Below are 24988 nucleotides of genomic sequence, written 5' to 3'. Positions count from 1 at the left end.
GACAAGGCCTCAGTTTCCCAGGCTAATCTCCAGTTTATGATTCTCTTGCCGCAGCTTCCTAAGTATTGGATTCCAGGTATGTGACACCACATCTGGCTTCTAGTTAGCTCCCCAGGACCCCACATTTCAGTGTTATTGTGTTAGGATTAGGTTTACATGTTTGTTTATTTTATAGATAGTAACACCTGTAGCCCAGGTTGGCCTTGAACTCTCAGTGTAGCTAAGGACCCTTTTACCTCCTCACCTGGAGTCCTGGGATTACAGGCATGTGCTACCAGAATTAGTGCTGGGGATCAAATCTAGGGCTTGGTAGCACTTTACCACCTGAGCCATATGCAGTCCTAGGATGAGCTTTGGGGAAACCTTCAAACCATATGAACTCTCTGAGTTCTTGGTTTTCTGCTGGGACCTCCCTTATGGCTTAGTATATATGGTCCCTTTTGGGAAAGTGTTCTGTATGTGTGTAATTTAATGAAATGTTCTCCAGTGAGGGGAGACATTGGTCTTCACACACTTTTTCAAACTCTGGTCTGTCATCAATTTATGTCTGGTTGTGTCTGCTTGGTTATCATTTCCCAAGAGAGATGGGCTTGATTCTCATCTTTGCACATTATGTGATTTGTTTTTCATAATTTTTACATAGGATTTATGTATCTGAGCTTACCAAGTGAGATGGCCTGTAATTTTCTTTGGTAGTAATCACGATGTCTGAGGTACATAGTTCTGGGGTGCGTGAGGAGGCACAGGTCACCCATTTTCCCTAAAACCTGTCCGGGTACTCTACCCTTACAAAGTGAGTTTCCTCTTTTCTATACTAAACAGTTCGTTAGGCTGTTCTGAAATGTTTGGTAGAATTAACTGTGAAAGCATTTGGCTTAATCTTTTCTCTCAAGACTAGGAGAGTAATACAGTTTCTTTATAGGATTATTGATGTTTTTTGGTTTGCTATAGGATTTTTGGTTTGTTACAGAGTTAATGATAATTTTTTTTATTGTGGCTGTTTTTAGAGGTTGGATCAAAGTACCTGTTCTAATGTATGGTACACACAGTTATACCCCCTACACCCAAAAATGCATGTGTTTACATATATACATGTGTGAAAATACCATAGCATCCATTACTGTATAAAGGTAATATACACTAAAAAATTTCATCATTAAACACTATTAACAAAATTCTATAATTCATTTTGTCTTATCCTCAACAAGTAGTTGAGCATTAAACTAAATAAATTAAATAAAATTACTATATCTATATTAAGTTTGGGCTTTGGTTCTTAAAATAAAAGTACCCAGATAGCCTCTCTAGTCATTAGAAACCAACATTGGTTGTGTATTAGATAGAGCAATAAGGCAACTAAAAGAGATCAAGGGGATACAAATTGGAAGGGAAGAAGTCAAGGTATTGCTATTTGCAGATGATATGATAGCATATATTAGTGGCTCTTAAAATTCTACCATGGAACTCCTATAACTGATAAACACCATTAGCAAAGTAGTTGGATACCAAAAAACAAACAAAAAACCCCAAAACTAAAACAAACAAACAAACAAACAAAAAATCAGTAGCCCTCCTATATACAAATGATAAGTGGGCTGAAAAAGAAATTAGGAAAGCAACACTCTTCACCATAGTGAAAAATAATATAAAATATCTTGGGGTAACTAACCAAGCAAATGAAAGACCTGTATGGCAAGAACTTCAAATCTTTGAAAAAAGAAACTGAATAAGAAAGCAGAAGACGGAAAGATCTCCTATTCTCATGGATTGGCAGGATTAACAAAGTAATAGGAGCTATTTCACTAATAGCAATCTACAGGTTCAATGCAAGTCCCATCAAAATTCCAACACAGTTGTTTACAAACCTTGAAAGAACAATATTAAACTTGATATGGAAAAACAAGCAAAACCCCAGGATAGCTAAAACAACCCCGTACAGTACTTCAGAGGCATCACCATTCCTGATTCCAAGCTGTACTACAAAGCAATAGTAATAAAAACCACGTGGTATTAAAAAAATAGAAACATTGATCAGTAGGACCAAATAAAAGACTCAGACATAAATCTGCATACCTATGAACAACTGATTTTTGATAAAGAAGCCAGAAATATACAATGGAAAAAAGAAAGCATCTTTAGCAAATAGTGCTGGTCTAACTGGATGCCACAAATGTTGAAGAATGCAAATAGATACCTGATAGAAGAGAAAGTGTTATAATAGGAGCGGCGGGCTACGTTCCTGGCACCTGGCCGCCCACACGGCTAGCTTTATACCCGAATAATTACACGGAAACTGTATTCTTTTGAACACTGCCTGCCCCATTAGTTCCAGCCTCTTACTGGCTAGCTCTTACATATTCTTCTAACCCATTTCTAATATTCTGTGTAGCACCACGAGCTGGCTTACCAGGAAAGATCTTAACCTGCGTCTGTCTGGACTGGGAGAATCACGGCGACTGCCTGACTCGGCTTCTTTCTCCCAGCATTCTGTTCAGTCTACTCTGCCTACCTAATTTTCTATTAAAAGCCAAAGCAGTCTCTTTATTTAACCAATGAAATTAACACAAAACAGAAGACTCTCCCCCATCAAGAAAGTGGTAAGTAGCATTGAAAGCATTGGCACAGACTTCTTGTACAGGATACCAGCATGTAGACACTAAGATCAACAATTAATAAATGGGACCTCATGAAACTTAAAAGCTTCTTTAAGGCAAAGGACGCAGTCTAAAGGACAAAATGGCAGCCTACAGAGTGAGTAAAGTTGTTCACCAACCTCACTCCTGACACAAGGCTGGTTTCCAAAATTATGTAAAGAACTCACAAAACTAGACATCAACAAGCCAAATAATCCAACTAAAAATGGGGTATACATCTAAACAGAGAATTCTCAACAGAGGAATCTCAAATGACTGAGAAGCACGTAAGGAAATGTTCAACATTCCTAGCCATCAGGAAATGCAAATCAAAATGACTCTGAGATTCCATCTTACACCTGTCAGAATGGCCAAGATCAAAAGCACTGATGACAGCTCATGCTATTAAGAATGTGGAGCAAGGGAGGTCTCTCCTCCACTGTGCCAACTTGTACAGGCTTTTTGGAAATCAATACCAGTTTCTCTGAAAGTTGGGAATTGACTTACCTCAAGATCCAGCTATTCCATTCCTGAGCATATACCCAAAAGATACTTTACCATACAACTTTGGTCATAGCAGTTTTATTTGTAATAGTCAGAAACTGGAAACAACCTAGATGTCCGTCAACCAAAGAATAGATGAAGAAAATGTGGTCCATTTACACAATGGAGTATTACTCAGCTGTTATAAACAATATCATCATGAAATTTGCAGGCAAATGGATAGAACTAGAAGAGATAATCCTGAGTGAAGCCTCCCAAACCCAGAAAGATAAACACAGTATGTACTCACTTACAGGTGAGTATTAGTCATAAAGTAAACTATAACCATGCTAAATCATCAGATCAAGAAGCAATGAGGACTCGAAGGGGGACATACTAATCCCTTACTGTGTAGAGGAATAGAATAGGCATTACAACTGGATGGAAGAGAGGGGTCTGGATGGGGGGGGGTGGGATTGAAAACAGGAGAAATCAGGTGTGGGAGGATAGAAGGAGAGAGTTGTACTGGGAAAGATAACTGGAGTCGGGGCATCTCGGATGAGCTAGAACCCTAGTGCAAGGGAAACTCCCAGGAGTCTGTGAGCATAACCCTAGTTAAGACTTTTAGCAGTGAGGGGGAGAGGGGATACAGAGCCTGAAACAGCCATCCCCTGTAACCAAGCAAGATTTCCAGTGAAGGGACTGGGACTCCAGCCTAGCCTCAAGCCTCTACCCTACAATTTGTCCTATCTCAAGGTTTGCTGTTGTAAAGCTGGTGCAGAAATTATGGGAGTGGCCAACGAGTAATTGAGCCCCACACCATGAGAGCAAAACCACTCCTGACACTGCCCTGAGGACCAGGACCCAGGGTCCGGACAGCTCAGTGACCTAGAATAATACCTAACATGACCAAAAGCAATAAAATTATTCCTAATGATATTCTGCTATACTCATAGGTCTTTGTCTAGCCCATTGTCAACAGAGAGGCTTCACCCAGAAACTGATGGAAACAGATGCAGAGACCCAGAGTCAAACATTAGGTAGACTTGGGGAATCCTGCAGAAGATGGGTAGAAAGGATTGTAGGAACCTGAGGGGTCAAGGACACCTTGACAACTAACAGAAACAACTAACCTGGGCTCATAGTAGCTCACAGAGGCTGAACCGCTAACCAGAGAGCCTACATGGGACTCACCTAACCTCTCTGCACATATGTTACAGTTGTGTAGCTGGGTCTTCTTGTGGGACTCCTAACAGTGGGCGCAGGGGCTGTCTCTGACTCTGTTACCTGCTCTCAAGACACTTTCCTCCTACTGGGTTGCCTGTCCAGCCTCAGTAGGAGAGAAAGTACTATTTCTGGCTGGCTGATGTGCATGGGAGACCTGACTTTTTCTGAAGAGAATTGAGGAGGGGTGGATGGGTGCAGGGAGGGGAAACTGTGATTGGGCTGGAAAAAATTAATTAATAAAAGTAGAATGTTTAACACAACACTTTTATGGGATTAAAAAATTCTATACTTCTTTGTTGTCTTATCCTCAACAAGTATTTGAACATTAAATAAAATTACTTTATCTAAATTAAGTTTTTGTTTTCTTTCTTAGAGTAAGAATTCTAAGGTAGCATCTAGTCATCAGAAACAGGCAATGGTTGAGTGACCTTTCTAATGCAATAGTTTCTACTTTGGCTTTATTTCAGAATGCTGGTTACCTTTTCATTATCCTAGATCACATCTGAGATAATTAAATTCATTTCTCTCAAGTGGGACCTATGGCAAAACTCTCCCTAAGAATTCTATAAGCCTCAAAGTTACAACCTTTGTACTGATTTATATTTCCTAAACAGTACTTTGTTGTTTACGATAATGGAATACTGTGTTCCCAGAGAGAGGAACTTGGTTTTAGCACTTGGATATAAGTTGAATCACCTTTTTCTGAGAAATAATTTAGGAGGGAATCCCTTGCCATATGCACAGGCATATTCAGTGTTAATCTCTTGCCTTATTCTCTGGACCCCAGGATTAAGGCACACATTCTCTTATTTGCTGTATGTGGTTTTTGATTTTGACTTGTGTTTGTAATTTTGTGTAGGAGCTGATCATCTGCAGGGACAATGTGTGTCATGGGGAGGTGAGCCCTCTGGGAGACTGTGCCTTTGGAAGTGTTTAGCAACACTCTGACCATTGTGTGTGCTGCGTACTGGCTTCTGCTTGGGGATTCTTAGGAAAGAATGCCTAGTAGGCATTTGTTCTGCACTTGTGGTATGCAGAGACCTCTAGTTTGCATTTCTCACAGTGTGTGGGTACGCATGGCTCTACAGACATGCCTGGGGCTCTCCACATTTCTCTGCCATGGGTGAATTTTCTCAGAGCCCCTGAATGAAACAGATATTATGTATGGCTACTTCCCCTACAGACTCAGCTTAGCTGCTCTCTCCCCTCACGGGGCCCCCCAGCTCCAATCCCAGCTCCTTTCTCTGTCCGGGTCTTTGCTGGAGCTGCTCTAGAGTCAGTTTGAACTTGTTTCACCTTCCAGTGGTTTTTTTTCCCTCCCCCTCAGTCCCCAAGGTTTAAATTTTCTTTCAAGCATGGCTCCAAGTTGGGGAGCTGTTGCAGCTTTTCTGTCTCTGTTCGTTGTGGGTGAGGGGGACTCTTGGTGGTTTGTATCTGCCCACTTGCCGGGAGATTCTCTCAGGCTTTTCATGCTTCCATGCTTCCAACAGATCATGTGACCCAGCCACAGGTCTCTGAGGTTGCTTGAAAATATATCAGTTTTTCATTTGTACAATTCCCGAGGGGGAAAAAAAAAAAGGTCATCGGGGCTCAGGGAGAGAATGTGTCTGTATCCACTCACATCAAAACTGTTTAAAGAAGGGCTGGAGGGCTGAGGAGATGGCTTAGTGTGCAAATGCATGGTGGGTAATTATGAAGACTTGAGGTCCGATCTCCAGCACCTGTGTAAAAGCCAGGTGTGATGCATGCACCTGTAGCTGCAGTGCTGGATAGGGGGTGGGGGTGGGTAGCTGGATGCCAGAGCTCACTGGCCAGTTAGGTTGAAGTGGTGAGCGCAAAAGGTGATGTGAAGAGCAATAGACAAACATACGTCATATGTCGACATATGAGCACACCTGCATACATGTATACATACACACATACACTACCCCCCCCCAATCTCTTGTGCTGCCATTGCATAATATCCAGTATGGATTTAGCGTGTTTAAACCTGTCTAAATGCCAGGTTGCAATCTCTCACCTCTGAAAGTCATTGCCAACATTTAAAAAACATTCTATCTTTGTATATATGTTTAAACATCCATACATAGTAAATAGTTTCTTTAGAATTTTTTTATTATCTCTTATGTGTTACCATGTTTTGCCTGTATGTATCTCTGTGTACCGTATGCATGCTGTGCCCATGGAGGTCAGAAGAGGGCATCAGATTCCCTGGGACTGGAGTTATAGATGGTTGTGGGGTGGGTTGAGTTTTGGGGATTGAACCAGGTCCACTGGGAGAGCAGCCAGTACTTTTAACACTGAGCCATCTCTTCACCCATTTAATTATATATTTTACAAATTTGTATATGGCCTCATATTTCTGGTTCTTTGGATAGTCATTTCATATATATATATATATATGTCTGTATGAATTATGCTTTTGAATATTCTGGAATTAATTTAAACACTCACCTAGTTGATGGTATTTACCCCCATGTTTCCAGAATTAGCACGCTATTGAGATCATTATTGTATTTTTATCTTTAAAGAACATCTGGCTGTTGTAAAGGTGGGATTTGTAAAATTAGAATTGCTAGTTTAAAAGTATGAACATTTTTACAGTATCTTGCCAAACTGCTTACGCAAAGAATTGGGCCAATTTTTATGTCTCTGAACAGGCTCTGGGTATTCTCGGTGTGTGCTTGTCAATATTGATCATTGCATTTTCAACTTTGATCATTTTAGCAGATAGTGAACAACTGAACTCCCTTTTTAAATGTTCCATGAACTATATATTATTTCTATATTTTAATTTTCTATTTGCATTTTTGTAGATGTCTCAGAGAGCTGTGTAAAGCCCTATGGCTGTTTTGTGTGTGAGAAGTGAATTAGGACTTCTTCTTAAAAACTGATTCATATGGTGTCTCTGTATGAAAGATCTATTAATATTTTATTATAATCATTATAAGTAGTGTTTTCAGACTTGTTTTTATGTAGCAGAAGTTAATTATATAGTAAGTGTGCAGTGTTTTATTATATTTTTTGCTCAGTCACTCTTGTGCCTATCAGATCCAATTTTCATCTACTCCTTTATACTATTATACTTTAATATTTATATACAATACTCATCTCTCTAAGGTTTATTTTTGTGTGTGGTATTAAATACACAGCAGCCGCATTATCATGTAAAGTTAGCAAAACACCTCTGTGTTTTTCGTCTCTTTCAGCTCAGCTCAGTGTATACTTCACCTGTATGAAACACTGCAGTTACACTGTGTGGCATGCAGATGGCTCCCTGCATAAAAGCAATTGCCCTGCAAGCCCAATGTCCTGAGCTCAATTTCCGGAACCCACAGTGGAAGGAAAAACGAGCACACCAAAATTATCCTGACCGCTATACTCATACCACGTGGCATGTGTGCCCATGCGAACATGTGTGTGCGTACACACACACACACAGGCACACACACACAATTTAAAAACAGGAGAAGGTTATGCATTCAGAGTTCAGAGGAATGATTGCTAAGCAATTGTGTGGAGACTGGAGGGCTTGCTGAGTTTCTAGTCGTTTTCTTCCCTGAGGCTTGGCTTGCGCAATTCCCAATCAGCTCTAAATTGGATGTGTAGGAGCCAGATAGGGCTGAGCACACACCAGAGCATGGGTACTTGTACTGCTTTCTAGCTCCCCAGAGCCTGACTTGTTTGTGAATTGTGACCTGCGATTCCCTCTGTCATACATTTTCAGAAGGCAAACTGGCAATCAAATTCTGTGGTAATTGTTTCCTTCTGTGTGGATTTTTCCTTCCCAAACTGCTTGGCAAGGACATGGTGGCTTCTAAAAGTGTAAAGGGGACCAGGAGTTAGACGCCAGACCCATTGTGGCCCACCAGCTTCCATTTTCCAGAGTAGTCCTAACTTTAGGTAGCTTACCCTATTGGCCTTTACAATCCAGATGCCCTAAAAAAAATTCATACTTTAAACTACAATTTACAAAGTATTTCTTACAGCTGAAAATCCAGAATTCCTTTGTGAGACTCTGTGAGGTCAGTTTGGGCTTTTCTGTAGTTGAATGATAGGGTGTAGAAAGACATACTAAATTAGAAGGAATTGACCCAGCATCCCAGATCTCTGAGGAAATCCAGGCACTGATTTCTGTCTCTTTAGCTATCTACTTGGGTATGTGTGCAGACATTTGAATACGTTGCATTTCAGTGTCTAGTGGGTGCTGGGAACTCAGCTATGCCTGGTGTAGACTCTGTACTCAGCATCCATGCAATCTGTCACGGGGAAATGGGCTATGGATATGCATAGGAACTAGTACAGTTTTAATACAGCAGTGTCCCGATTAGAACATCCAGAAAGATTCTGCTTTGCTATACTCCGTCACCAGAATGAGTATGGTAATCCTTGAGCATAACTGTGCTCAACTAACCCAACTAACTCCAATCAACTCTACTGTTTGTTTCTTTATAACTGTTTGTTATGTCATCTGGAATGGCTTCATTCACAAGTCTGCTACCATTGCGAGATGGCTGCTGGCAGTTGGGGCTGTCTTTTCTGCAGGGCAGGCGGCCTTTGTTAGAAGGTGATTGGCATTGGAGAGGAAGAGCAGGAGCTGTCAATCCTCTTAAGCCCCAGACCCAGCATTAGCGCAGTCACTTCCATAGTGTTCTAGTAATAGCAGTGACCAGGCCATGGCAGGGAGAGGAATGTCCAGAGGTGACTGGGAGGAGCTTGGAGTGGCCATCTGTGCAGTCAACACTGACTTAAAACCAATATGTTTATAAATGGCGAAGAATTGGGTCTCTTTTATTTTGGGCACTGGTGAGGGCTGACCGTGCTTTTTCAGGTATCTTCATGTGCAAGCTTTGTATGTCAGGCTTATTGGGCTGTACCCGCATGATGGGTCTCTCGCTGCTGCTGGGTTTCCATGGTGAAGCAGGAGTAATCCTCCAGCCCGTCTCCTCTACTCCTCACTGTCTTTGCTCTTGATAAGTTCACGGACTGTGACATCCACTCTTCTTACAAAGTCTCTTCCTCTTTTTTGTTTCAGGCACTAAAACAGTCACAGATATTAGTGATGGCAACTGTGAGCCTGGGCTGTCTCCTCCATCCTCCTGCATGAACTCCATATCAGTGCTCCACCTCATTGAGGACCTGAGACTGGCGCTGGAGATGTTGGCCCTTCCTCACGAGAAAGAAGCCCTGCTGAGCCAGATCCCTGGCCCAACGGCTGCCTACATAAAGGAATGGTTTGAGCACAGCTTGGTAAGTGTGGGTCTGTGGCCAGATAAAGGAATTGTGGGACATAACTAAGTAGCAATAGAATGTATCCAGCTGCTTTCCTAGGGAGATGGGCAGGTCATCCTGTGGAGAATTCATAATATCTGGGAGTAGGTAAGCTAAGGTGCTAGCTCATTGAAGTCAACTGGGATGTAGCCATTGGAAAGGGCTGAGGCACAGTCTTTTAATGCTAGAGCCCTGCAGAGCTGATCAGAATTGGAAAACGTGTGCAAGGCTGAGAGGTAAAGGATGATCTTGGAAGTTGAGACCTTCTTATCCATAAATCATGTCATTTATGGTTAACCAGCCTCCATCCCAGATGTCCTAGCCTTCTTTCTGTTCTAGAGGGATCTGTCAGTGCCTCTCACCCCATGCCTTCCTCAACACTGAGCAGTTCCTCATTATCATCATTATTTGTGTTGTTCAATATTCTCAACTGTCTCAGGCTGTCTGCCTGGTACCCGTGTCATGTACCTGTAGTAGGCAGCATAATGCTCTCCCAAAGATGCCTTTGCAACAATGGCCAGAACCTGTGAATATGTTTATGACCTTAAATGTGAAGGGGAAGTAAGAACAGTTTCAAATAAAGTAACCGTAAAAATAGGGAGTCCAGCTTGGGCTGTTCAGGTAGTCCCAGTGTAATCATAGGAGTTTTTATAAATACATTTCTATTGTTCTCTGAATTCTTTTGTGTCTCCAAGGTCTGATTTTTGCTGGCTCCCTTTCTGCTTTGTCTAGAACCTTCCATCACATAGCCAGGAGAGTGATTGGCAGTTCTTTCTGAATAGGAGTCTTGTCTCTCCATGGTTTAGCAGTTTGTCTTTCTTCTTCACTGTGCGGTTTACACTGAACAGAAGTGCCCTTTGGTCATCTTATGTGACTGTTCTGTCATTTATGTGACAGGCTTTCTAATATTGACTTTTAAATTATTTTAAGTCTTTCACCATATGAGAAAGCATTGCTGAGTAACCAAACATTTCTGCCTCTAGAATTTTCTAGCAATATAATTGCAGAGATCAACTAGGGTCATCATTTAAAATATAGACTATCTAGTGAAATTTGATTTTAAATAAGCAATGAATAACGATGATCAGGTATGCCCTGAGCTGTTGGCTAAACCTGGCAACCATAATCCAAGAATGTTAATAATTTTAAGCCTTTGACACATTTTTCCAAATATCTTTTCAGAAGAATTTTGTTGTCTTTACTTTCTCTGGCCAAGTTTAAAAAGAGTCTATTCCATGTTATCCTGAGATCAGAAATAATCACCAAGATTAAAATATGGCTTTAGCAGTTACACAAGGGAAAATGTTTTACTGCTGTTTTTGTACACTTCCTTCTTTAGTGAGAAGGCTAAACTTTTTTATTAGGTTATTAGTATTTTCTACAGTTTCTAAGCTTTTAATCTCATACCCTGTATGAAAAAAATCTACATATACATGATCAAATGAATTATTTTACTAATGTCCAAGTAAGGTGTCAGATGTAGAATTAGAAAGAATAAGCTCGAAAGGAGTTCTAAATTTTCTTCCCACGCAACCTTACTATCTCCTTAACCCCTTGGGTGGGGTTGTTCTGCCCTATGTTCCTATCTTGAGTTCATTTTCTATAGGTGTGTTTGTGTTACCTTACTTTATTTCTTTTGGACATATATTTTCTTAAATGTCATGCTTTTCAAACCATAGGGTTTTAGAAGATTTTAGTTGACTCTCTCATTCGTAACTGTTTAGGTCTCTTCTCTTCTTCGTAGCCCTACAAAGAGCTGACAACCTCACTTCAAGTAACCAGGCGTCCCATCCCCCTCCAGGAGGTTCATGGTTTGACTTTTATGTGACAGTTCACTCTAATGCATCAGTTTTTAATGTGTGGCATGAAAAAAGTTGATCTAACTTTTAAAATATTTTGGGGGAATACATTAAAAATAATTTTTTCAGAATGCAGCTGATGTGTTCCTTGGAGAAATAGCTTGTGTTTTCAGATTTGCACAGTTTTTAGGGGCTGATCATTTGCAGTGATTGTGGAATCCACTGTTTAAGGCAGATTTCCCTAAAAGCTATTGTGTTCATAAATCTTCTAGAGTAATTATGCCCATTAGCTACATATGAATGGTGTACTTTTCAGGGGTCAGAAGTTCACATAAACATTCCCAGAAACTAGAGCTGCATGTTAAGGGTTTGATTCTGAGCAGAAATGACCTGTCTGTTTTCAGATCTGACCGACCTAAAGTCAGTTTACACTCTGGCTCTGCACACATTCCAAACTCGGTCTTCCTTGCACAGCCCCCAAATTCAGAGCAGTGGGCAGTTCCCCAAGTGCTTTAGATTGCTCTTTCTGCTGGAAAACTTGACATACAAATTTTGGTCTCACAAATATTGGTCTATTTGGCTAGGAGCTTGTGAAAAACATTAACTTTAGATCAGGCACTAAACTATCTTAAAGGGATTCAATAAAGTTTAAAAAGTATTGTTTTAATTCCTGAGACCCCTTTTTGTTTAGACAGGGTCTATGTAACCCTCGCTGGCCTGGAACTTGTGATACTGGCCTTGAACTCAGAAGTATGCCTGCTCTGCCTCCTGAAAACTGGGACTAAAGATGTGTGCCATCACACCCAGGTTGTGTGTGTGTGTGTGTGTGTGTGTGTGTATGTGTGTGTGTGTATGTGTGTGTGTGTGTGTGGTGTGTGTTTAAGACGCTTAGGAAGGTTAGAATGGGAGTTGGAATGAGAGAGGTAGTTTGAGGGACAAGGCAAGACAGACCTGTGCCTGCTGCTCAACACAGGCTGCACATCGTGTTTGTTAGCACCGTTCTCTCCTGCAGACAGACTGGCTCTGTCACGTACCTCAGAGCTCCTGTTTTGTGGGAACATTAGCCTGACATGGTTGAGCTCTGTCTGATAACATCACTATCTTTTGTACCTTCTCCAACAAAGCAGTGTCAACAGTAGGGTTTAGAGCACTAGAAAAGTGTAGAGAGGCTGGGCATACCCATTGGAAATCATTGGCCAAAAATGACTTCAAAAGCTCTGGCTCCTCCCATCTTCTGCCCCACCATCCCTCAAGGCTGAATTTTCCTTTTGTGTATCCTCCATCCATGGCTGATGGAGCTCAGGCACCATATGTTCACATAGATACAGCTATACAACTCTGTTCAGAGTTGATCAGTTTCTTCTGGACAATATGTGTATTATTTATTTTTGATTCAGAATCTCTCCAGCAGACTTCCCATTGGTCCAGTGGCCAACATGCTACTGAAGCATCAGGGGAAGCTGAGTAAGAATAATAGGGCATTAGACCAAGAGCAAATTGGGTAGTCCTCATCAAGAAATCCAAAGGTTTAAATGGTGTTACATTTTGGATTTTAGGGTTTTTGAAATTTTATTTCACTTTTCTTGATTAGGGATGCTTAGCCAATAAATTCTGTGTAAATAATAATAAAATCCCCCTTTTTAAAAAAAGCAAAATCACAAACAACTAAATACTGCCAGTCCCAAGCATTTCAGACAAGAGAAATTCACCCTCCATTGACTTCAGTTTGTTATAATAAGTCCAAGGTGAGCTGAGGTCTGGCTTGCAGGGATGGATGCTGTCAGAAAGGAAAAGAGTGAAGGATAGAATGGCCCCTAGACAGACATACCAAAATGTCTGTGGCAAGTAACACACACATACACGCATGTACATACATACGTCTGTACAAATGTTTACTCTTCTAATTAACCGTCTTTTCTGTCTTTCCTTTTTATATTTTATTTTTGACACAGGTTCTTATGATAGGTGTGTACCACTACACCTAGTTTTAGGTGATGCTGGATATTGGACCCAGGACCTGGTATATACTAGCAAGCACTTCACCAACTGAGCTATATCCCCAGCACCTTCCTTCATTAAAACTACCAAACAAAACCTCAAATCCCCAAAGAATCTTGCTGACCTGCTAATTAACTTTGGGGCTATGTCCTCTAGGGACATAAAAATGCTAAGTGCCAATGAAATAGAATTGTGAAAGTTAAAGCAGTTCTATCTCTTTGTGAGCGCGTGTAGGCATGTGTATATGTGAGAGTGCGTGTGTGCTGTAGCATGTACGTGGAGGTCAGGGAGCAACCTTGAGTGCTGGTCTTCACCGTCTGTCTTGTTCATAAGATAGGATCTTTCTTGGTTAAACCGTCACTGGCTGGATACCCCAGGATTCTCTCCCATGAGCTAACAAGGGGTTCTCCTTTTTCTTCTGCCTCCCCATCTCTCCTTAGATGTGCTGTGATTACAGATGCACACTGCATCTGGCCTTTCCATGGGTTCTGGGAGTCTGAACTCAGGTCATTAGGTTTGCACGGAAAGTGCTTTTACTCCCCAAGCCAAGTCCTGGTCCAAATGTTAAACGTCAACAGAGCTGTAGATTAGCTATTGTTGTGTGAAATGACCCTTGCTAAGAATCAGTGAACTCTGGCCAGAGAGGAAGGGCTGTGGCCCCTACTGCTGTTCTTTGGGGTTGTTAGCTCTCTGGATGCCATAGGATCCCTAAGTTAAAGGGACCTGCTAGAGTGCAGAGTTGGGAGTGAGGGAATGACTTCTGGTTAAGAGGAGGACAAATTGACTGGAACTAGGCCTGCCTTTCCTTTATGTCTTAGATGAGAGAGGTCATTCCTGCTCCTGCTGTATCAGAATAGACAGCTAGGTGTGTTTGATGGTAGGGCTTGGCCAGAGTCAAGACCCAGCTGTAGCAACATGGCCCGCAGAAACCTTGCTGGCCAGACACTGCCAGGATTACCTCCAAGAGCAACAGATCTGCCCCAGATTAATCAGTGCTGAGCTGTAAGTTTCTAGAGCTCTGTCCTAGACCCTTGGCAATGAGTGGGTTGGGAAGTGGGCTCCAGGCCTGGAAGGGCATGCGTAGAGCTCTCCGACTGGGATTTGTCTCTGGGGTCTCAGTGAAACAAGGAGCAAGAGCTTTGGATTTCCTTGGAGTCCATATCCGAATTCTGGACCTACTTGTAGAAGGCTGATTTACAAGGAATTTCTTGGAGTCCCAGACATGCTGAGGTCACCCGCAGAAAGAATTCAGGGAGATGCTTCCATCCATCATATAGGCAACAGAAATGTTACCTTCAGGAGACAGGACTGTAGTCTTTTATGTTTGGTAGACAGTGTTGAAGCTGGGGTCAGTGCTCACGGAAGATGCAGCCAGGATCCCCATTGGAAGTTTCAGCCACAGGTTGATGCCTCTCGGGGGTGGGTGGGTGGGTCTGTAAGAGCTCCTGAACCTCACCAGACAGTTTTGAAGTGAAGAAAGGAGGTGTTCCTTAGAGGCTTGATGTGTACCACAGGCAAGAGAGGGTTGGTGCTACTAGGACTGCTCCTACAACTTTTGACTGTGCCTTAAGAGAGCTTTCGTGTGCTCTGCAAGGGGCTTGTCTGCTTCTCTAGACCTGTGTGGTTGGTGGCTGAGTAAAATTTTGCTGATGTGGTCAGCTTGGCTGTGTGTGGAGTCTTCTAAAGAGGTTAGCTCTCCAGAGTCAAGCATTCAACTAGCAGAGCAGACCCATTTGCTAGTGCAGAGCTGATATGAGCCCTAGAGCCAGCAGTCTCCAGATGGAATAACTATGGGTGTTTTTCTAACAACATTCTGGTATACACACCCCTCATCTGCCAGCAGCTGGTACATCCTGCTGTTTGATACTGTGGATATGGGCCAAGGAGATCCTTGGCTAAAGTTCAAGATGAAGTCAGAGAAGGGGCAGGGAAGCCCAACAATAGCAAAAAGCAAGGTGAGGGCAAGTCAAGGCAGCACCAGGTTGCAGGCTGTGGGCCAGTAGTTGGCAGAGACTCCAAGGCACTGCTGTTCTCTTTGGAACTGGAATACATGCACACCCCCAAACACCACCCCAGGAGCCCAAGCTTTCCTTTGCAGTATAGCAAGTGTCCTAGGTCAGTGAACCTAGGCACGTGACAGCAAGCTGAACCAAGGCAGATAGAGGAGGTAGGAAGTTTAAAAGGCCAGTCCTCTGTCCACTGAGATTCGGTTTTCTCTTGGAAATGTCAACTTAGTTTCTGTATCTGTAGGATCTGGCCGAGCTAGCTAGCCTGCACAGCTGAGAATTAGCTTAGCATCTTAATCTTTGTGCTTCTACCTCTCTAATGCTGGGGTTGAGGCCTGTGCCACCATTCCAGGGTTATGTGGTGCTGGGAATGCCAGGGTTTCATGTATGCCAGGCGAACATTCTGCCAGCTGAGCTGCATCCCCAGCCCCCCAGGATAAGCATTTGATCCAGGGTTTTCTTCTGGGGGTTGGAGCAACAGGCCCCCTTTGATCCACCATTCTGCCAGCTGATGAGCATTTGATCAGGGTTTTCTTCTGGGGGTTGGAGCAGCAGGCCTCCTTTGATCCACCACTCTTAGTTTCCAGAGTGGAGAATGTTTTGGGAGCCTCAAGTGAGGTCGGAATCTCAAGAACAGTACAGAAACCTGTCTCATGTGGGTAGCCTCTGCTTGCGTGGGCAGCCTCTGCTGTGATTGCTGGGAGGCCCCGCGTAGGGTATGTGTGCACCTCTGAAATCCTAACTAGTCAATGCAGGCCCCCGCACATAGCTTTTGAATTAGTCTCTCAACAAAGAAAGAGATCAGGCCTTGGAGAGGGCCTGACCTCCTCTCGTATCAGCTCCCAGACACCTTGTTACAGATGGTGGCTTCTGCAGTTCCAGCTCCTCACACAAATCCTTGAGCTTCCCCCCGCCACATTCAGTTTGCAATTCTTCACTGAAGAAAAGTCTGTTTTCCACATTGGAAAGCTAGAGGCGACTCAGGAAAGGTAAGCGAGAAAGCTGTTTCACGGATTATAAAACATGAGCCTGGTTCTTCTTGCCACGTGATTCATTTCTCTGTCACCGTTCTCCAGCAGGACCAAAATGTTTATATTGAACATTCTAATTGTACAAAGCTACAGGCAGGGGATCTTGTAGGGAAACCTTTTCTCCTGGGTTTTAAAAAGAGAATATAGGGATGCCATTCAGTGCCTTATAGCTTAATAGTACAGTGCATGCTTAGAAAGCAGGAACCTTGGGGCCAATTCTCAGTGTGTGTATGTGTATGTGTGTGTGTGTGTGTGTGTGTGTGTGTGTGTACAGACAGACACACACACATGCAGACACACACAGAATTGGGGAGTACTTAGTTTTGTAGAGCAAGAAAGTCTCATTGTTCTTAAGGTAACATCCAGTGTGTGTCTCATGCCTCTCCTATGGCAGGTGCAGTGTGCAGTTGAGTGAGCTCTCGAAGTAGGTAGGATCAGTCTACTCCCACCCCCAATCCCTTGGCAGGCCCTGGGCAGGCGTAGGTGCAGTGGTGGTGCTTTACCCCAGTGCAGTACTTCAGGAAACCAGTAGGTGGTAGTCAGGGACAAAAGCTAGACTGTCTAAAGGCTGAGGACTAGGGATCAGATTGCAGGTTTTATAAGAGAAAATGGTCTGGATTTTTGTTTTCTGATTTTTCTGGGTCACCTGGAAGCAAGAGTCTTTTCTTGTATTCCTTAGAAACCAGTGGACAAACAGCTGGCAGGGAAGGCTCCATTTTGGAGCTGGGGAAGGAGAGATAGATCCTGCCTAGTCCTGGCCCGGGACCATAGATTGGACCTTTCCCTTGTTAGTGGCAAGAAAACCTCTCAGGGCTCCTTGACCCTTGCTCCTCTCTCCTGGTCACAGGAGGATGGCTCTCCACATTCCAGGAGGCATTTCCCGGGCCACGTGGTGTCTGTTAGCGCTGCCCTAGAAACAATCCTTGTGCCCTGGGGGGTTATGAACACAATTTTCCTGGCACAATAGCCCATATTTGAGGGACTCTCAGTTATTGCAGATTTAACAGTTTTACTTTTTTCTCCCTGGGTTTTTATTGCTCCCCCACCCTCTCCTCCCTAAGCAAGTAAATTCTAGCAATCTGGATCTTTTCAGGACCTGACCCAAAGAGACTGTTTCAGTCCCCAGAAACCAGTGTTTATACATGGCCAAGAATGTACAAACACTGGTGAAATGGCAAATAAATCTTGCCCTCTGAATTTCCTGCTTTGGGCCCAGGGGATGTGGTAGAGGATGTTGCCAGGTTAGCATGACTTGAGGTCTAAGCATCCACTTACCCTCAACCTGCAAAGAAAGCCTGTCACATACACTGCCCAGAGCCTTCTGCCCCCTCAGCACTGCTGTGGCTGACAGGCTAGCCACAAGAATTCAGTCTCCCAGTCCTAAGTTCTTTGAGAAACTTCTGGAAGTGGTTTCTTATTTTATATTACTCCAGGTGTGGTCCTGGGACCAGCCATGTGAGTGTCTCCCTGGAAACTTGTTAGTGATGTGCAATTAAATACAGGCTCCATCCCTACCCTGCTGCTCAGTTTGTCCTTTCAATACAAGCCTCTCCAACCAAGATGGAGAAGTTTAGTCCTAATCCAGAGGTTTGTCAACCCTGGTCTGTGTTTGGCCTATTACCTGTTTGTTATACCCTTGGATCAGCTAAGAATGATTTTCACATTTTAAAAACTGAACAAAAATCATAAGAATGTTTTATGATGTGGAAATGATTAAAAAATCAAATTTCTGCTTCCATAAATAAAGTTTTACCAAAACTCAGTCATGCTTGTTGGTTTAGCATTGGTTATAACCACTTTTATGGTAAAAATAGCAGTCAAGAATTGAAGGGTGCATGGCCCACTGGGCTTTAAATATTTAGCGTTGTCTCTTGTCCTGTCCCACAGTGGAGATGGATTCTCCAAGCTTGTGCATTCTAGGGACATGGGTGGGTGGTAGTGGTGGCCATAATGCAAGCCTGTAGGCAAGATTTCTCGCCTGAGCTCACCCATCCTGCTCCTTACCCTCTTGTCACAGCTCGGGTCCCTGTTTGCTTGGGCACAGTCTGCGTCGGACTTACAGCTGTCACCATGGCCCAGATGTCCTTATAGCTGTCACCATAGCTCATCCCTGTTCAGGATGCAAATGGTGGGTTGGTGCATAGATCTGCCCTGTTGCTCCTGGTAGCTGGCAGGAGTCAGTACTGTTTGTCAGAATGTATTCATGAGCTTCTTTGATTCATTGAAGGCACTCTTGACCAGGATGGCCTTTGGGGTGGGTATGGCACAGCTGGGATTCACCTGCAGTACTTTGAGGGAGCTCTGACCAAACTCCTGGGTGCTCCCCAAGTTGTAGATGCCTAAAGTTCTTGTGTTGGTGCATCTCCCTTGTGCTCATCCCTGTTCCTCTTGCCAGCCACATGCACATCTCGGTTCCAGGTTCTTTGGAGTGTTATCTTGTGGATTTGGGGTTTGAAGTGAAATAAGTACGATGAAGGAGAACATGCTTTGGTGTTTGTAGCAAAGCAGGTGAAGCCTCAGGCAAGAACTGCTGCTTGAGGGTGTGGCAAAGAGGCAAGAACTTAGCTCCCCTTCTCTTCTCACTCTCTCCTCTTCGCGCCTGCCCTAGTCCATCACCCACAAGTGGAGTTAATATTGGCTCTGGTTTGGCCTCTTTTAGGCAAACAGGTCATTAAACCCTTGTTTTCTCTTAAGTAGAATATTAGTCTTTGCTTGTCTCAGTATTTGAGCCTTGCACTTTCATTCCGAGAATGCATAAATCTCTTCTGTGTAGCAAGAATCATGTTGGGCATGAATGTTAAATGAGTCAGAAATAAGGTGCACTTCCACAGCCTGGTGCAGTAGAGCCTTATCCACCATCAGGTGCAGTTTACTGTGGGCTGAAATTCCCTAGCATCTGGGGAGGAAATCTCTATCCAGCAATGGAAGACTTGGGATGTACCAGGAAGATGCTGAGGAGGAGTTGGTTGTCAGGGGATGCTTTCCACCCTGATTCATCTGAGCCACCTCTCCTGGGCTTAGGCCAGTAGTTTGATGAGAAGTAGCTTCGGACCACTCTTCTAGCACAAGTAAAGGCAGGAACTGAGCTCCTTCCTCTGTGGAAAGGGTGAGTTTCCCTTATCCTCACCTCAGGGAGTGCGACTGCCTCCAGATCAGCTCCCCAGACTCTGCACACCTTTATTGCACACTGTGAAAGAATTATCTGCTCAGGGCAGGAAGTACATGTCATTTGTCTTGGTGCAGGGCAAGTGTTTGCTTACCGAATGAGTTTCTTCATTTGACTTTCTCAGGTTCCTAGACAATAAATATTTTTTGGACAAGCCCTCCCTCTCCTGCACTCTTCTCACATTGCACTGAGGTCCAGGCAGGGAAAACAGCATTGGGTTGAGGGTGTAGGGTCCTAGACCACATGGAACTAGGCCAAGGGGAGGGACAGTCCGGAGCTCATAGCAGGGCAATGAGCCTGCTTTTTTCCTTCTGGCCTCTGCTCTGGGTGTGTCTGCAGGAATCTGCTCCTCCCTTCATGCCAGCTGCCTGCTTGAGCCCTCCTCCCTGGCCTCTGATCTGTGACTTCATGCTGCCAGCCTTATTTGTGCCCTATTTTTCTGGCATTGCTCGTGGGCTGTGGTGAACACTGATGCCATGTTGAGGGGGCTGTTGACACCCAGTGGATCCTGCTGGGATTTCCAGGAAAGACGCAGGAAGGCCCAGAAGTCACATGATGTGCGTCTGTAAGTCATTCACAGCAGACAGCTGAGTGCAGAGTCTTTGCATGTAACCACCATTCCTACTGCACCCACATCAAAGATCACTTCCATAATCGTCATAGCCAAAGGCCACACAGTAAGGGTTGGGCCAGGGAGAAAAGCTGTTTGCGGGGTGCGGGGGGCTTTCAAAGGAGATGTCAAAGTATGAGGAGAGGAGGGATGATAGCATCCGAGGAGTACTGGAGGGGGTCCCTGATATAGCCCACCAATGAGCTACATAGTTCCCCTTCTCCTCCAAGCTTTCCAGGGCTCCTTCTTACCTGGAGCCACTCCCACGTCACATGAAAGTGCACCCTTCATCTCCCTGCTTTGTAAAGTAGTCCTCCACAGGCGAAGATAGCCAGGAAGCAGTCCTGAGACCGAACAGAAGCAATAAGCCCTGGGGTGGCCTCCAGGGAACCCAGTGGTGGTGGCTCACAGCCCAGAGCTGTACTCCCTGAGGGAGCCAGTAGTAAAGATCTCAAGGTTCTAGCAGTTGTCTCTGGATAGTGCCAGCAGCGTCAAGGACAGCAGGCAGCCTACCTAGACCTGGCTTACCTCTGAGCCCAGAATTGGCACAGGAGCTGGTTTTAAATCTGTCCTTTCTGGAAACCCAGGCTTTCGTTGGGCCACAGCCCATGGCCCATCTGTGAAAGGGGTAGGTGTGTGTGTGTGTGTGTGTGTGTGTGTGTGTGTGTGTGTGAACCAGCAGGCTCCTCTGGGAGTAGCGCTTATTTTTAGTTGTCTCCCTAGTCCCAAATAAACTGAGAGCAGCTGGGAGCCTGTGGGTAAATGCGGAGTGAAGCAGAGACAGGAAATCGGGGGCTCTCGGTAATGAGTTCCAGCCACACCAGAAAGGAGAAGCCAGACAAGGCATTTTCTTCCGGACTGTTTCCCTCTGGCAGGCTCTGGTATTATCACTGAGAAAGTTCCCATTGCCCATGTGTGAGTGAGTGTATGCATTCAAGTGTATGTGTGTTTACAACTCCTGCCTTCCTTTTTGATGAGGTTTGATTGCTCTGAAGGACTCTGAAGTCAGTCTTGGTCTGTGTGTGTCCATGTGTCTTTGTGCCTGCCTGCCTGCCTGCCTGCCTTTTGTGGGGGCGGTGGGGGAGGACCCTGGAGCAGCACCGTCAAGTCTGAGTCTTGTGTATCTGAGCCTGTTTAGGGAAAGAAAGGCTATAGGACACAGGCCAGGGAAGTGGGGAAACTGGAACACTGCTTGCTGTTCCTGCGGGGGAGGGGGCAGAGGCAGGGAGGAGGAGAAGGCTTGAGCTCCAGCCAGCTTTTTCTCAACCAAGGACTCTAACTGCTGACATGGGTACCCAGCATGGATGGGGACATTGATGTTTACAAGCATTTCTCGTGGCTGAAGAGGGTAAGTGACTGGCTGCATCGTCTGGGTTTCTCTGGAGATGAGTAAGGAGAGAGACACTGGGGGTGTTTTGACTCTCTCTCTCTCTCTCTCTCTCTCTCTCTCTCTCTCTCTCTCTCTCTCTTTCTCTCTCTCTGTGTGTGTGTGTGTGTGTGTGTGTGTGTGTGTGTGTGTGTGAGAGAGAGAGAGAGAGAGAGAGAGAGAGAGAGAGAGAGAGAGAGAGAGAGCGCGATAAGGGGAGGGAGGCATTTGTCCAGTGACCCTGTTGTGGCCAAGTTCTTCATGAGAATCTAATTATAGACACCAAGGGAGAAAACAGGCAGCTGCCTTTGTTTCTGTCCCAACAGCCCAGTGAATGAGCCTCTGTACTGAAAGGCAAGAACAGAGTGAGGGAAGTTAAGTTATTTTAACTTTGCCTCTTAAGCAGTCAGGACCTCCATACACCATGGCCTGAAAATTCTGTCCACTGTTTTTGGGTTCCAGGACACAGAGAGGAAGCCACTACTGTCTTAAATGCCTGACTTCGGAAGTCATTTAACTAATTCTCAGCCCTGATGTTATCCGGAGCAGAGGGTATATATTGCCAGGCCAGTGAGCTTCTGTGTTTCCGGAGGAAGGCTCCAGGGTAGTTCTCTTGTAGTGTTCTGAAGCCAGGATTTTGTTTGCGACTTGTTTGTGCCGTTGTTTAGGACATAGGCATTTGTGTGGAGTGAGGAATGAGTGACCCTGTGGGGGGGGGGGCAGAAGGCATTGCACTTAGGACTCTAGTGTTCCTCTCCTGGAAGATGGGCTCACATTCGTTCCTATGGAGGAGTTCTAGGCTGAATATGTTTGAGAGGGAGGAAGGGCAAGAGCACCTGATAGATAAGAGGTTTGACTTTGTAACTGCAGAAGGATAGGAAGTATCCTTCTTGGAAGGGACACATAGACCTTCACTGTCCAGCTTCCAGGCACGGACTGGCTGGCTTTTTATGTGTGTCCTCTGCAGCTGCTGTGCTTTCTTCCTTAGCAAATGCTGAGCTCCCGGCACTGTGTGTACAGCAGTGAGCAAAGATGGACCAGCCTCAGAGGGAGAAGGGGTCACACGGTCCCAGGAAGTACATGCCAGATTACAAGCATACAGTAAGGGATGCTCAGAGGGACTGTTGATGCTTGAAGAAGCAGGTCAGGAGTCCTCCTTGCGGAAATAACACTACACAGAAACCTAGAAGAGTAATAGGAACGAGTCATGTAGAATATGGGAAGAGAAACATTCCAGGCCAAAGCAGAGGTGGGTGGCTCACGTGCAAAGGTCCTCAGGCAGGAGAGTCTGGGGAATTTCAAGACAGAGAAAGCCATTGTTGCTGGACTCAGTCTTGGTGGGTAGGCAGCTGCCAAATCACATAGAATCCTTCTGAAGGCCATGCAGGGGCAGTGGGTGACAGTGGTTTGTAATGACTGGTTTGTAGTGAAGAAGTAACATAGGTTCTAGTGTGGGGTCTAATTTGTATGTTAAAGAGATCCCTGTAACTGTGATGTGGTATGCAGTGAGCTGTGCTGGGAAAGCGAGGCATCTGAGACATGATTAGAGAGTTGGATGACCGACGGGAGTCAGCTAGTACTGGACTTCATTTAGCAAAACCCAAGGGAGGCCACGGACATTGTGAGTACTGGTTGGTCAGTGGTCGGGCAGCCTGGTCTTCCACTTTCTCTGTCTCTTGGTCCTGCTCCTTCCTTAGTTCTGCCAAATATGCAGACAGTGATTGGTTCAGAATGCGACAGAAGTCCTGCGTTTGCTCAGCCTCTCTTAGCTGGGAACAGGGCATCTCAGCCACCGGGAGCATGCTGGGACAACTGGACATTTTGGCAAAGGTCAGCACCATCCTAAGCTTTTAGAAAGCTGTGCTAGGCAGATCTTGGAGGAACCCAGGAAAAAGCATACTGCCCACAACTTAGTCTTTGTGTCCTCATTTCCAACATGAAACTCTTAACTGAGAGGGTCTACAAGTCCCCATATGCCTGGGTTAGGAACCATATTCGTACCACTGCGGAATGCTGTGACTGCAGGTTCTGTCCACAGGTACCAATTCTGCCCACAAGGCAAAGTAAGAAGGTTCTGTCTCTTCCAAGACACAGAATGTGAGCTATAATGGACTCTCGGAGCCAGGCAACAACTTTGGAAACCCCACAGAACCCATAGCAAATATATTTTCTCTGTTTTAGGATTTTAAGAGTCATTAACAACAGTAAATCAAACACCGAGTATTGGATATGTCATAGGATACGTTATATATTCTGTGATGGTGGGTTCCCTTTTTTACCCCAAATCCTTGTGTCAGATTTTTTAATCTCCCCAACCCCGAAGACACTCCTGTGTGTGACCCTGGCTGTCAGTGAGCCTCTGGACTCCTCTTCAGTCTGGAAGAGGAAATGCAACCTCTTTGGCTTCTTCGGCCTTTGGTTCCAGTCTTTACCCTTTTCATTTCATCTTTTAGTAACCTTCAAGTATATATTTCCTGAATTTTAAATTTTTTTATTTTAATTTTTTAATCTTTATCTCCGATATCCTTTTGTCTAGTTTCCCAGCTTCTTTATCTAATTCCATGAGGTCTGTTGTTCAGAACCATTCTTTTACTGACCTAGTCCCCCGAGGGGTCCTTCAGTCCTGGTGTCCAGCCCTTCCCACCTACCTTCTCATGTGCTTATGCAGAAAGCAGCTCTCTCTGAACTTACACCTTTGAAGGTAGCAACACTGTTTCTTTCATTTTTCCATGTATAAGAGGCAGGTTCTAGAAGAAGAGAGTCCTGGATGAATTGTGAGCTAGTGCACACAGTAGGAGCCTTGCCCTTTGACCTAAGACAAGACAGGTGTCAACTAGTACCAGTCCCTCATTTACCAAGCCCAAAAGAAGTCAGAACAAAGAGGCACTCTATGTTAAGGGAAGAGCAAGGTGAAAGAAAAGTATTTACATGGAAAATAAGCATCACTTTGGGGCCCTTGAGGGATGACTGGGTGATGTGTACATTTATAGTTGTAGGCATACAGATGGAGGGAGGTCTGGATTTGACTCCTGGCTTTGCCACATTTACCAGGTATGTGATCTTAGGTCGATTTACTCAAAAGCCTGGGCCTGTTTTTAATCTATAAAATAGGGAAGCTTCTACTAGTGTTTTCTACACAGGTCTCTTTGAGGATAAAGTAAGGTTAATGCTTATAAAATGTTTAACATAGTATGAGTTGTGTGTAAGGAAATACTCAGCAGCATGTGTATCGTTAGCTGCTCATGTTATTAGTAGGAAGGAGAAACAAGAGAGGAACAGGCGAGAATGGACTGGTTCTACTTAGACGTGCATGCTAGGCCATTGACTCCTCGAGCTCTAGACTTCTTCTCATGTTCCAGATCACGGCTTCAAACCAAGCAAACCGAAGACTTAGAGGA

The 24988-nt window shown here is 44.4% G+C and overlaps 1 protein-coding gene across 5 annotated transcripts in view; it reads left to right on the top strand.

Moving 5' to 3' along the window:
- Ppfibp2 (PPFIA binding protein 2) overlaps positions 1-24988 on the top strand; it is a 152927-nt gene that overhangs the window by 52096 nt on the left and 75843 nt on the right. For 4 of the 5 annotated variants that reach the window (XM_050163277.1, XM_050163278.1, XM_050163276.1 and 1 more), the window contains one exon: positions 9379-9593. In XM_050163277.1, the coding sequence (XP_050019234.1) occupies positions 9379-9593 (215 nt within the window). Of the gene's footprint in view, positions 1-9378; positions 9594-21438; positions 21573-24988 lie in introns of those variants that run through there. The other variant, XM_050163280.1, reaches the window with a different exon arrangement.

Source organism: Alexandromys fortis, unplaced genomic scaffold (assembly GCF_014885135.2).
Source record: "Alexandromys fortis isolate MF-2015 unplaced genomic scaffold, M_Fortis_MF-2015_v1.1 scaffold_129, whole genome shotgun sequence".
Lineage (NCBI taxonomy): Eukaryota > Metazoa > Chordata > Mammalia > Rodentia > Cricetidae > Alexandromys > Alexandromys fortis.
Note: the sequence above shows the minus strand (reverse complement) of the source record. Positions and strands in the feature narration are given on the sequence as shown.